A 13,833-nucleotide genomic window follows, 5' to 3' on the forward strand; every position below is an offset into this window, starting at 1 on the left:
AGAAGGAAAAAAAGAGAAAGAAGCATTTAGAAAATACATAAACGACCTAATAGAAATGGATTGCCAACGCAAGAGTTAAATAATACACGATAAATTGCAACGTTGCGGAGCAAAGACCCAGAGCAAATTTGAAAACCCTTACAGGACTACCTTAACGCTCTAGGTCTCAAACTGCTTAAAATAAAATCCCAAAGATAAATCTTTTCTCTCTGGACGGAGGTGGTAGAATATTTGAACAATTCGTTCATGGTCTGTCGCCGAAATTCTCTTTCAAAAGACCACACCACTGTTCTCTCCCTTCCTCTCTCAAGAAAGACCCGGTTGATCCTCGGTTTTCAATATTCACGGGGAATCAAAGTAATTCGATCGTTTTTAATAAACATGCAAATCCACGGACGTAGAAGTCGTCGGAACTCGAAAGATTAAAAACGTGACCCCTTCCTCTCTCCTTCTTTCGTCTCGTCACTGTCTGGCACATTGATCAGCGTGCTCGAGCGTGAGGCGACAGAAATTTTTCAATAAAAATGCAAATGCCCGTAATTAGAAGTTGGTTCGGCGGTAAGACACGTATCTTACTATCTATCATCGAGAGAACTTCCCACCTTCGTTTTGCCGCGACACCTTCTCTCTTTTTCTTTCTTCCTATCTTTTCCTTCCTGTCCCATGTTGGAAAAATTATTTTTCCGGTTTGAAATTTTCCACATTGCTGGAACCATCCTGCGAGATTTCGAGACGCGGTCCGATAATAGAGGATCTGGCTCTTCCTTGCGGAACAGGCAATGAATAAAGTATCGACTAAGCAAACGGCTCGTAGATGGTACTTATGGCGTATGTACAGGGTGAACTATTTGATTTTCAGGCTTCTTGAGCAGGAATGTCTCGGATTAGATACATTTTTGCGGTGTTTGATCGATGATCTTTCGTGGATCTTTCGAAATCTTTCGAGACTTGTTTTCTTCTAACTCTCATTCGTTCCTCGTGTCAATCTGACTCGCTTTTCCGATAAAAGATCGTATTATTCGGCTACATTTATAGAACAATTTTCCTGAAACTTATTGGCTCTGACGTGCGAACGAAGCGTCATATTTCTAAAGGAGAGTCAGTGTGAATGTATGTGAAAGACAAAGAGTAAAATTAGTTATTGATCTTTTCATTTTATTGATGTGTTACCACTGTGTCGATTTGACACACAACAAATATACATTTTGATTTCTTTGAGGAATGAAATTACATTATTAATATTCTTACGCGTGTTCACGATTTTGTTGATACTGTTTTTTATTTTTAATTGTTTTTTAATTTCTTCTAAGTGACCGCCATCGAAGAGAATGTGTTTCATTGCAAGATTTTGGTTACATAGGGTACATCCAGCTACAGATTCTTTTGAAAGTAGATAAGTCGAGTAGATAAGTAGATAAGAATCTGGTGTGGCTAATTATCGCACGTGTAATAACCACTTGGTCTCGTCTGTTCGGTAAACTGGTGTCCGGTTTGTATTTATATTTATACCCTTCTGCGTTTCCTCTACGTCTTGCTGCTGTGAGAGTTCGTAGTATAATCGAGCTTCTCTGAAATAGTCGAGAGTATTTTTATCTCTGTATCTATTTAATCTTCAGCACTACTAGAAATATCAAATGATTTGTCAATAGCATCTGATTGCAGCAGTTGCAGAACTGGTTCTGATTCCTTCGACAGATATTCATGGCTAGTTCTTCAATGTCTAAGTCTGTATCTTATCAAAGTTATTCTCTCTTACCTGTTTATGTAGAGAATGGAGATTTTTTAGTACAAGTTTTGTATCATATTGTGGAACTTGGGTCGGTTGGTCGAGTTCTTATCCCATTTTATTCTTCTCTTTCATTGTTGTGGATTGACCTAAAAACGTCTTAAAGTCTTTTTTTCTTCAGCCTTCTTATCGACTTCTCCGTGTCATTAAATTTTAATGTTAGATAGTAGAATTTTTTTCACACTTGGAGATTGAATTATCGACGATTTACAGAAAAGCGAAGAGAAGCACAAGTAAAGAAAATGTTGGGTGATTACATATGATCGATTGATATAATGGTTTTCCAACGGGACACCCCGTATATGTGGGTTTGTGTGTATACTTAAGGGCATATTCTGGAAGAAGCACGCGGATAAAAGTATTTTTCTGGCTGGCTACTTCTCGATGTCACAGGGGAACGTAGAAAAGCACGCTGCTCTTCGCCGAGAGAAGGATAAAGACTTGATCGAACAGCTTTTATACCATTTGAACGATTATGGTCTTCGAGGGTATTGATGATCCTGAACGACAGATCCTTTTAATATTTACCGAATCGAAACTCCAACAGAATCCCATCTTCTGAAACTTTAACATATACTTTTTAAACAATTTTTTAAAATACAATTACATTATAATTCACACTTTCACTGCTATTCAGTTATCGCAATAATTTTGCTTTGAAACAGCTATTGTATTGTTGGTTTTATTTACTACTACAACATTATGTAGTGATAATTATTCGGTATTGTTATTCACTGATTTGATTGATTGATTATTATTATTATATAATTGGATTGAATATTAAATAGTATTGGATTAGTCTAAAAATTGGAAACTTTTGATATTTGGTGAGATTAAGGAAAAGTAAAAAGATTCTGGAAAGAAAATTCGTAAAGCTATTCGATATATACATATACCGTAGTATATCTGCACATACTGTTTAATAAAAATTTTTTTTAAACCAATAGAAATGAATAACCTTCAGTTTTTTTTAATTTCTCTATGAACTTTCAAGGTAACTTAATAATTATTAATGAAGCTAGGAGATAGCAATGCTATTTCTAATAAAGAAACATAGAATGCAAAATAATGAACGTAACGATATGTAAGAGCGTATCGCTTCTGGGGACGGAAAATTAGATTTCAATAGTAGTGAAAGTGTCAAACGATTAAATTTTATCTTTCTCAAACCATTTACAAGTGAAAGAAAAAATGGTGTACTTATACTACTATAAAAGCTGTTTCGTTTTTTCTTCGCCTACATTGTTATTACAGCGCATAAAAAGGTAATAGAGAAATCCTATGCTCGATAATATGAGAAGAAATTACGAACACGATCCTCGACAAACTGTTATTCCAGCTAATCAAACATCATGTTACGTTATAAATGCAACGATTTCGTGAAATATATTTGATAAGAAGGATACAGTATAGCCCTATATGTGTTTCGTATTAACGCAGGTTGGAATAGTTGAATGGGAACTAAATGAAAACGAAATCATAATGAAAGAGAAGTAACCATGACTGACACGATGAAGTAGCTGCAATGAAGTACCCACAGGATGCAATTATCCTATGATATCAGGTTTAATGGACAACGTGTGGGCTTCTTCAATGCGTCTTGAACGACCAGCACAATTTCATTCAAGAAGATACTCTCTGTTAGCTATGTTCTACGATAATAAGCAACTAGATCAAACTAATACGAAATTAACGATACTCTGGGTTCGATTTGCTCGTATTATTACACGATTATTAAGAGAAAAATAGTTAACATAATTACTAGTCTACGTGAAGATGAAAAGTCACGAGACATACAAAATACTGTAGCCACGCGAAGAGTAAAAAGCAAAATACGATGATTCACTTTCACGAATAGAAACATTCTGTGTGTCTTGTTTCTAGTAGGTTTGTTAAGTTATTTTCAGAAGTGAGATATTCGAGACACGTGCGCTAGTAAATACACCAAAACCCAAATCAAACCCAAAGAAACATCACAGAATCTAATAGTTGAAATTATCTTGACATTCTCACTGTTTTCATAAAGAATTCAACAAACGGATTCCGAGCGGCAGCATATATACATAACAGCTCAAGATGAACAGCTGAGCGAAAACGAGAAGGATAACTCGAGGCCGTAAAGGTTTAAAGAAATCAGCGAATCCTGGGAACCGAGATCCAGATTACCGCGTGGAATTCAATCTGCGAAACGAGTTATCTCGATTTTTATCGAGACAGTGGCAGGTGTCGTGCTTGTAGAGAAACACGCGTGCCGGAGATTCTGGCGAAGAAGATATCGGCTACCGGTTTCGACCTAGCGGACACGTAACGACGGCCTAAGCAGCGTGTCGGACAGATCGATAATCGTTTGCTGTTATCGTGCATCGGTCATTTGGTGCACGTACATCTACACGTACGCTCGCGGACACACACAAAAATCCAGGTACACATTCGTGGAGATGTGTGCACGTGTGTGTAGCTACGCGTGTCGACGAAATCCGCTCTCGTTGAATTTATCGCGGCCGTAAAAAGCCTGGTCCCCGTGAATTCGCATCAAAGCGGAGATTCACGAGCGATGCTGGCGACGGCCAATTCTGGTAAAACGTTTCACTCCGAAATCCGCCTTATCCAGCCCCCCGGGGCCACGGCTCGTAAAGTTTCCCCAGCGTTTCCCTTTTTCGAAATCCGCCGAGAGGCCATCCAGAGAGGGGAAGGGAGCCCCGCTCTGAATTGTAAATTCGACCCAGATCGATCCTCTACGCTCTCGCGACACCAGCCCTCGATACGATCGTACCCACAGCGTCGAATTAGAGCCACGTCCAGATCCACGATCTTGCCTTCGTTCTATCTCCTGTTCCCTGTGGCATTGTGTCGATTGGAGAAATTAATAGGAGATCGGATAGACTGATTTATGGGTGGAGATGTGCAGGCGAAAATCGAAATATTTGATGGATTTGTTAGAAAGAGTAGAGGTTTCTGTCTATACAGTGGCTAAGGCCAGTATTTTTACCATCCTTGTGTTTATTATAGCGATTATACCATCAATAATTAGTACACGCTGGTAAAATCGAGATACATATTGTTATTATAAATTTTCTTCTTCGTCTTCTTTCACGTTTCAAGCAGCATCTATATTGTGGTCATTAGCGACGATGTTTGAGTTGTGTGAGTTAGATTTTGTTGAACATATTGATTTCCTTAAGGTAGCTTATTGTATTTCTTATATAGTCTCGTGATCTTAGAGCTTTGTCTGGTTTCGTGTTGTATTTTTGTCTTTGGTGCTTTGTTCTTCTACACTCATAATTAAGTGATTAATGGTTGGTCTTGACAAGGGGATAGTGTGGTGGAACTGTTTTTTTGATTAACTATTCGTACGTTACTTTTGAGCATCCGGTACGCCAGGCCAGTACATTGCTTCTATTCGTATCGTTGAATGGAATTTTGTTGCTAGAAATGTTATACTACGTTGTAAACCTTTGCTCCTTCGGTTAAAGTTCAGATTTTCTCCCATCCTTCTTTTATTGCTGTTTTTGTTATTTTCATAATATATGCACACACACCCACACATATACACACGTATATATATTATAAATAGGAGTATATAAAACTTCAAGTATTCTACTTATGAGGAGGAATGTCAAGCAAATCCTACAAAACAATAGAGTTTCCCTACGTAAAGAACGTGTTCGCAATAAAACGAATTTGATACAATAATAGGAACTGGAGCGAAATTATCCGAATCCAAGTTACGAAAGAATTTCTATAATACTGAAAGAACTTACTTTAAAAGGGTGCTTAGAGTTGTTTGTCTGATCATGCAGCACTGTAAGATGGGGGCCAAGATAGAGATCTCATCATGGAAAGCTCTGCCAAAACCTCTACCGTGATCCAAGTGCAAGGGGAACGTGTTGTTGCCGAAAATCTTGAACGTCTCGTAATGGTGTCTGTCCATGTTTCCCATAAGGAAGTCTAAGACGGCCATGTCCATTAGATCCAGCAGCCTGCGACCCTCGTGATATGGTGGAATTTCTTTTACCAGGGAACAGTAATCGGAATCTGAAAGCATACAAAAATAAAATATTACTAAGTTTTAAGTTGTATTTATTTTACAGAATATTAAAATGGTACTATAGCGTGGGAGGTTGGTATTAAACGAAGATTCAACTAAACTTAATGAAAATCAATTATAACTTAAGAGTATTTCAAACTATCGCTTTTCATCGTGAAATTTTAATGTTTGATGGATATATATATTATGTAACCAGGTTATACATGGGTTATGAGAGCTACGGAACTTTTACATTTTTAAAGCTTCAGACTATCAAATATTCAGCGATCCGCTCGATAATATACCCTTAACGATAGTAGTTTCTTTAAAGCTCTAGGTTTCAATTTATAGCTTAGTATTTAATTAATATATAATTAATTATTGATAGCAAGAACTACTTTGAAACAAATGCTGCAGTAAATATTGTATAAAATATACGTATAGAGTGACTCGGGAATCCATTTGAATACTTACAGAAAAATGTAAATACTTAAAATAAAACATTTCGAAATTATCACTGTAAGCATCACACGTCTGTTACGATCATACTTCTCGAATTTCAGACCAATACGACCATGTATCGTCTATTTTTATGAGATTTCTATTTGTAAAGCAATTTGTTCAAAATGAAAAAATTAAAACAACTGGACTCGTCATATTCTTTCCATGTGCATTTCGAAGTCTGTAAAACGAAGTCTATAAAAAGTTATCGTTAGAAGCAGAGAACTCACCACCTTAAACCAGTTTTTGTTTTATCTCGGTACAACACCTGGTTCTCGAGATATCGCCGTGCGAAGCAAGTATAATTTTTAATAATTCGATATCCCTGTCTCTGTCGCACTCACACGCCGACCTACCGCAATCCAGATACCGGTGCAGCGAACAGTGAATGATGCTGATTTAGCGTTTTTTCACTGCTACTATTAAATCGTTACGTACACAATCCTTCGAAAAAAGTAGGTCACGGCGATTTCCACGAATTTTGACCGTCATGCATCTTATCGCTGAACTATCGACTCGCGATATCCCGGGAACTATTGAACGTATGTATCGACTTCAAACAAAGTGCATTATAAAAAGAGCGTGCTCTGCTATGTACCGAGTATACCCAGTGGAAAATTGGTTGGATATTCCGGATGGATTTTGCAACCGGTTAAGACGGAGGGATGTCATGATTTTGATCGAAAAACAATAAATGTAAAATTGTTTTAGAAAATAGACTATTTTAAATTGATAATGAAATTATAATTTATATTAAGACGTCTTGAGCTAGTCACGAAAAATTATCTATGTTTATTTGTGCACAACCGTGTATACATGTATATAAAATTATTCAGAAAATAACACTAAACTGACGTAGCTAATATTCAGGAAACGACACTAATAATTGGTGACTAGCATTTAACCTTAGAAAGGAACTGACGTTTAGATGAAAGAAGCGGTTGCGCCAGTAAAACTTCAGAAAAAGATGTAATAACAAACATGACGTAAAATCGTGGTCGCAGTAAAATGCACAAAACTCGTCGTAAATATGAAGAAAAACATTGCCGAACTATACCAGCGACAGATTATAGATTTTGAAATAACGTAGAACTACATCGCCGGCAACCAGCCAAAAACTTATAAATGACGTAGAACTACGTCAGTGGCAACCAGTTATAGATTTTGAAGTGACGTAGAACTACATCGCTAGCAACTACGGTGGCGAACAAAAGAATGTTTATAAAATAAGAAATATAAAGACAACATAATTTTGTGAATTAAAACGATGAATATATGTGATATATATATCATAGAATAAATGACTGTTATCAATATTGAAAAATATTTTGGTGAGTATGTGGAAAAGGATACACCTCACCGGTTTCGATAATCTTGAAATATATTGCCAAGGTCAACATACTTAAATTAAAAAAAACTTCAATACAATTTATGTTACGACTATACTTCACTCTGGAGTAGGTGGGCGCGTTTTTATATAGTCCAACCTAAACTTAACTCATTGACGAGAAATACGACTATTTTTAATATCGTATAAATAAAAAAGAAGAAACGAACGTGCTATAGATTAGGCTAAAGTGATATACTTTTTAATGAGTCTATTGCTATATGAAACGTTGCACTATGTCTTCGCCTGTCTATTTGTCACTTACATACAAATAATAATTAGAGTCAGCAGATATATACACATCGCTACTTGGCACCTATACCGGTACAACTTAAAAAATGTAAACCTTAGAGGAGGGTTTTTTCTTTTCTTTTTTAAACAAATACACAAATTGCATGAATTAAAATAAATAAAACTACATTTTTTACAAAGAAATCTACGTGAGTCATCTCAATGACATTACAAGACCGACACTTGTAGCGTCACAAAACAACTGAAGATGAGTCAGTGTCGCTGTAAAACCAAGATCAGGTTGATAGCGACATAAGTAATAATTTTCCCTTCTAACGCAAAATTGAGGGAGTTATAAAGATACCGTTTCATATGATAAAAGCAGAAACATAATGTAGGCTTTCTTTTTGATAAAAGAAAATATGAAATTTGTCAAGTTGTTCCATTATCGTTGCCAAGCAGCGACATGTCCTCCACACGTAACCTAATGACAAAAGTATATTTGCTAACATATACAAATAATAATAAGTCAAGTAGTAATCCAATTTACAATACAGTTGGAAAATGGCAATTGCAAAATGGAAACAAAAATTAATTCATGACGATCGGATACTAATCTGACGCAACCTACAACTCGTTGATTTATCATTTTTTATTTATATTAAAGATAATTAGCATCAATGAGTTAAATTTAAGTTGAGCTATATATATATATATAGCGATGATATAACCTTGACGACGTATTTCAAGCTCATTAAAATCAGCCAAGTGTGCTCTTTTCTATATAATTACAGCAATCGTTGATACAGAAAATTATTAAAATGCACATCGCATCAGTTTTCATCTTTCTTTTGTTGCTACTTAAGGATGACGTAGAACATCTAACCGCTTGTGAATGTGTTAATAAACTAGATTCGAGGGAAGAAAAATCTCACCGTGCTCCCACTGCGCCTTCTTCCTCTTGTGATAACTCCTGCGCCATGGATGTCGCCAGGCCTTCCTCGCAACGAAAGATTTATCCGGCAAGAACGCGGCGAAGCTCCCTTCAAGGGTGTCCGGATTTCCGCAAATCGCGTGCGCCGTATCGCAGTAATAACTGCACTTGCCGTGGAAGCAGATATTACCGGCGGGGCTGACGAAGAACGTCTTCAGCAGCTCGCCGTCGGCGATCTGATAAATCTCTGTCGTTAGGTTCAACGTTCTACCGGTGACTGGCATCGCCCTTCGGAATCCCAGTAGTCTGCAACAGCGAATCGTTCGATGAGGGCAAACTTTTCCACGCTCATTCCTCTTGGATTCAAGAAAATATACCGATAACGTTGATTAATCGGAGATCTTGTTTTTCATAGATCGTCTTTTTCCTTTCTTTTTTTCTAATAAAATTTCGATCGATAGAATACTTGGTTACCTGTCCAGATGAAACGCTGCGATCTCTGCTGTGTGTCTCTCGAAGTCCGTGAAGTAGAAGTGATTTGGTAAAGTTTGCTGTTCTCGTGGAAACCTAGTACATTAATGAGAAAAAAAGAGATAATATTGAATTGTTAATGATTCAGAGGAGTTGGAATAAATAAAACTTTGGTATTCTCTTGCTACGAATTTAGGTGGTTTTTCATACGGATAGGACGCATTAAAAATTATAACGATGTAAATCGAGGTTGGGAAAAATTAGAATTTTCACAAATATCGTCGCTTTGGTGGCGTAGTTAATTAAGGTATAATTAGATTGCGGATGTTTATGCATTTATGGAAAATTTAAATATGCAAAAATAACCAGAATGCATGTGACATTCAAGTAAAATGCGTAAAATATTCAAAGTAAAGTAATCGTTATAATTTTAACGGGCGAATCAAATTCCTATTTAGTTTCCACTCCTTTATATAGTTTATAAAATTACGAATTTGCATAAATTGACACGGTTCCATAATTTGAACAAATATGATGAAAAAGAGTAATCTGACTTATACCACTGTGATTTTCAATCAGCCACAAGCTTTTCTGAAAAATTATTGCAATGCTATTTACACTTCAATTTGTTTGAAACATTGGAATAATAAATAAACGGCAACAAAGAAATTTGATTAATACATTCAATTTCAATCGCAAATGAAAGAAACGTGCAAATTATTTGTAAATTTTCGTAGAATACAAGATTCAGGTGTATCTGAGTCAAATCAAGAAACGAACGTTGACCTAGAATAACGTAGAACGTATTATCCGATGGAAATGTTTTTCGCGATTTTCCACCTCGATCGTGGGACTCGTGGGAAATTCCTTGTTTTCTCGGAAATATTTTCCGGTTCAAGGGCATCGTCGAGACCCAATGAGAATGCACGAGCCTCTCTCCACGTGGAAAAAGAAAAAAAAAAGAAAAGAAAATACACGGAAGAGAAAGTAATTTCCACTTTCGCGACAATGTCAAAACACTCGCGAAGAAATCTTCCCATAATTGAACACGACAATCTTACTCTATCATCTTCATTTTTCATTTTCACTTTCTCGAGGGAATAACTCACGCTTTATTACCACGTTCTGAATTTCATTCAATCGAAATTTCGTAATTGATTCAAACCGAGATTCAGATAAGAGAGGAATTTTCATCTCGGTTCTACGATCGTTCTCGTTGCCTGAAAAATGTTTTGCTCGTTCAAGGCCGTAGCACGTACAGCTACGCGACAGTTTCGAGATGTCGGAATCCAGAAGCAAGCGATTTCTCGAGAAAACATAACCCTACAGAGAAAGAGAAGAAGAAACGGTTTTCTCTTCGTTTTCTCCCGCCCCTCTACCTCGTTTCCGGTTCTATCGTGAAAGTCGACGGCGATAAATAAAAAAAAACCGTCTCCGGGGAATCCTTCTCGTACGTGTGCACCTTTCCTTACGAAATATGGCGCTAGAACAAGAAACCCAGAATTCCGTGGATCTACTGACGTTGAGCGAGTACGTGCTACGCAGGCTCTATAAGAATGTAAATAATGGGACAAAACTTTCAGAAAGAGAGTATTTGATTTTAAATGTTTATGAATTAATTCTAAACGATGGTATCAGTGGGTTACAGATAACCGTCATAGTACATATATAGGGTTTTTCCGAAACCATGATACGAGCGATCGGATGGTGATTCTACGTGTAAAAATACATCGAAGAGAAGAGTAACAGCTTTTTCGTTCAAGGCTTCGTTTTCGAGAAAACTGAGTTTGCAAACTCGTCAGCTACCCGTATCATGTATTGACTGATAGTGTTGAATTACGAAATTTTTGTTTCTGCTCGTGCCAGTATTACTAAACATGGGCAATGTCACAATTCGTTAATTGGTTTACATTACATTATATTACATGATAACAATACGGTGGTCATGAATAGTATTGGCATAATATCTATTATCGTATATATTATAATATTTATTATTCTTAAAGCAATTCTGGTTTAGAGTGCCATTTTTGGGAATTTTATTGAATTTTTTCCATAGAAACCACGATATTTCTACTAGTAAACTTTTGCATACACATGTTTGATAATGTTTGAAGGACATTCATCTTTCTTCTTAAACGAAAATGATCGAACTATTTTAAGCGAAAAACTTACGCGGGTTATGTAAACGTCATTACGCGGAGTTCTTTCAAAAAGAAAATCTCTTACTAGTGTCTGGCACGAATCTGATTATTCTACTTATCTGAAAGGGAAAAATAGAAATACGTCTATGGTGTGAACGTACACTTGACTCTCAGCAATTAACTATCTCTACTCTAATTAGGTTATGAAATAAAAAAATGTTTCTGTCCGCGTATTAACAGGATTATAAAAATATTCCTAATTTCTTGTATTTCGTGGTCGAGGATGAAAACACGAGTAATTTGAAATAAAACTATCTTTAATCTCGATACTTAGCAAACTTTTTGCATATTGCGATCCAATATCCAAACTTTTACCAACTTTGAATCAAAATTCCAGTGGGAATACTGAAATACTTTCGCTTCTCATTAACCCGATTCGAACTTCGTTTTATCAGTGCCTGGCGCAAATAATTCCTACTAACCATTCAGCAGACTCCTAATCAAAATGATTTTTTAGTTTCCCATTTTTTAATTACGAACCGAATAATCGTATTACCATCTCGTTTGATGTAATGGTATCCAGTAACTACGAAACTATGTAATTAGCAAAGGCTGTGAGGTTGATGATAACGGTAGAAAAATTTCGAACCAAAATTTTTCAATTAAATACAAGTACGTTATATTTCACGTCTCTGTGGATTGTTTATCGGCGAATAAGAGATGAAAATCAAATGAAAATAGCAAACAAGTTTTCGCTTAATATCTAATAATAAAATGTGGATCTTTATGCAAATTTATATTTTCATGGTAAGATAAAATGAAGAAAAGAAGCCTAAATTGTGATTTATACTTAGAGGTAGTAAGTGTTATTTCGTTAGAAAATTGATCATCAACTTTTATTTCCTCTAGTAACTTTTTCCATGTCAAATAATTTCCCAGGAAATTACATACATTTTTATGCACTCGTGACGAATGTAAAGGTGTAAGCGAAACAAAGTACTATGCAGGTTCCCTTCATAAAGACACGCAATTGTATAAAAGTCTGTCGTCTACGTTATGAATTTTATCAAAATTGATAATTGCGCTCGAGGATGTTTCTCATAAGATAAAAAGAATCGTCAAATTTCTGCGGAATATCGACTACGGAAAGAACGAAACAAGGAGAAGAACGCTGGGCGGAACTTTTCCAAGCAGGCTGGGCTAATTAATACGACGGTCGTGCGGTAATTAGCCCGTAATTTGCATCCGATTAAAAGTTAACTGGCATCGCGAGGCTGCCAGCCAACCCTTGCTGTCTGACCTTCCGACTTCGCGGCATAATTCTGTTTACCAAAGGCTCCTTCCTTCTCCTTAGCGAAGCGAAATTTTCTACCGGCTGGCAGCAACGAGGTGCGCGGGAAAGATAACCAGTATTTCGTTGGAATAATTGCGCGGAATAAGACCGGGGTCGCGGCTATTTTATATTCAAATGAACCGGTTCGTACGCGATTTATTCCGGGGCAAATATTAATTGCATCGTCCACTGCTGAGGACCTACAGATTTATAGGTCAGATTAGAGGAATTGCTTTTCTTACAGGCCGCCTCGAAAATCTGGGACATACGAGCTTCGGTTTTTCTTCTTGCCTCGTTTCATACCGCAAATTGATTAAAACCCTGCTACGATTCTCGAATATCTATGTGACGAGTACGCTCTCATTTTAACGAACAAAAAGAACAATGTTCTAAGACGTTTGATAATAGATTGGAACGAAGAGTCGTCGTGTAAAACTACATTTTTTAATTAACCTTTAATAAGACTTCTTTCATATTTTCTCCGGATTGAATGTATTTTTCAGTGTTAGAAGAAAATGAAAGTGACCGAAAGAATTTAGTTGAACTTCTGTGATGAGTCTACTTTTATGTCAATATTCTTGACAAGTAAACTTCCTGTTATATTATTTATTTATCGTAATGAAGTATTTTATATTACGAAATAAGACGAAATAAAATGATTGTTAAAATTTTTAAATGGGGTATTACCATACGTACTTTTATATATTAATGGTTGTTTTTTTTTTATTATCGTATTTAAAGAAGCATAAAAATGAATCATATTTGCTTGAATTATTTCTTCATTTTTTTCTATGTTTTTTTAGTACATAGTACAGAGTTCGATTATTGAAATTTTTCGAGTTTGAGGTTTTGAACCCGTCGATATATTTTGCGTGTACTCCCCTACAATTTTTCGTGCACGAGCAACTTTATACGAGTCACGTATACGTATATACGAGTGCTCGAGATTTTTGTGAAGCTCGTAAAACCAGTTCCATTGAAATTTGCTATATCGTGAATGGTCAAACGCTAATTGCGGT

General features: G+C 36.2%; 1 protein-coding gene across 3 annotated transcripts in view; it reads right to left on the reverse strand.

The window, feature by feature from the left end:
* Nucleotides 1-13,833, reverse strand: part of LOC126873110 (extracellular serine/threonine protein CG31145) — a 93,070-nt gene that overhangs the window by 2,010 nt on the left and 77,227 nt on the right. Inside the window, exons 4-8 of one of the 3 annotated variants that reach the window (XR_007692307.1) lie at nucleotides 9,341-9,433; nucleotides 8,868-9,172; nucleotides 5,548-5,821; nucleotides 1,757-2,350; nucleotides 648-1,568 (exon numbers count right to left, since the gene is read on the reverse strand). Coding sequence is in view for 2 of the 3 variants with exons in the window: in XM_050633647.1 (XP_050489604.1) it covers nucleotides 2,311-2,350; nucleotides 5,548-5,821; nucleotides 8,868-9,172; nucleotides 9,341-9,433 (712 nt within the window). In the remaining variant the exon portion in view is untranslated. Of the gene's footprint in view, nucleotides 1-647; nucleotides 2,351-5,547; nucleotides 5,822-8,867; nucleotides 9,173-9,340; nucleotides 9,434-13,833 lie in introns of those variants that run through there. The other 2 variants (XM_050633647.1, XM_050633646.1) reach the window with 2 other exon arrangements.

Source organism: Bombus huntii, chromosome 14, assembly GCF_024542735.1.
Source record: "Bombus huntii isolate Logan2020A chromosome 14, iyBomHunt1.1, whole genome shotgun sequence".
NCBI lineage: Eukaryota > Metazoa > Arthropoda > Insecta > Hymenoptera > Apidae > Bombus > Bombus huntii.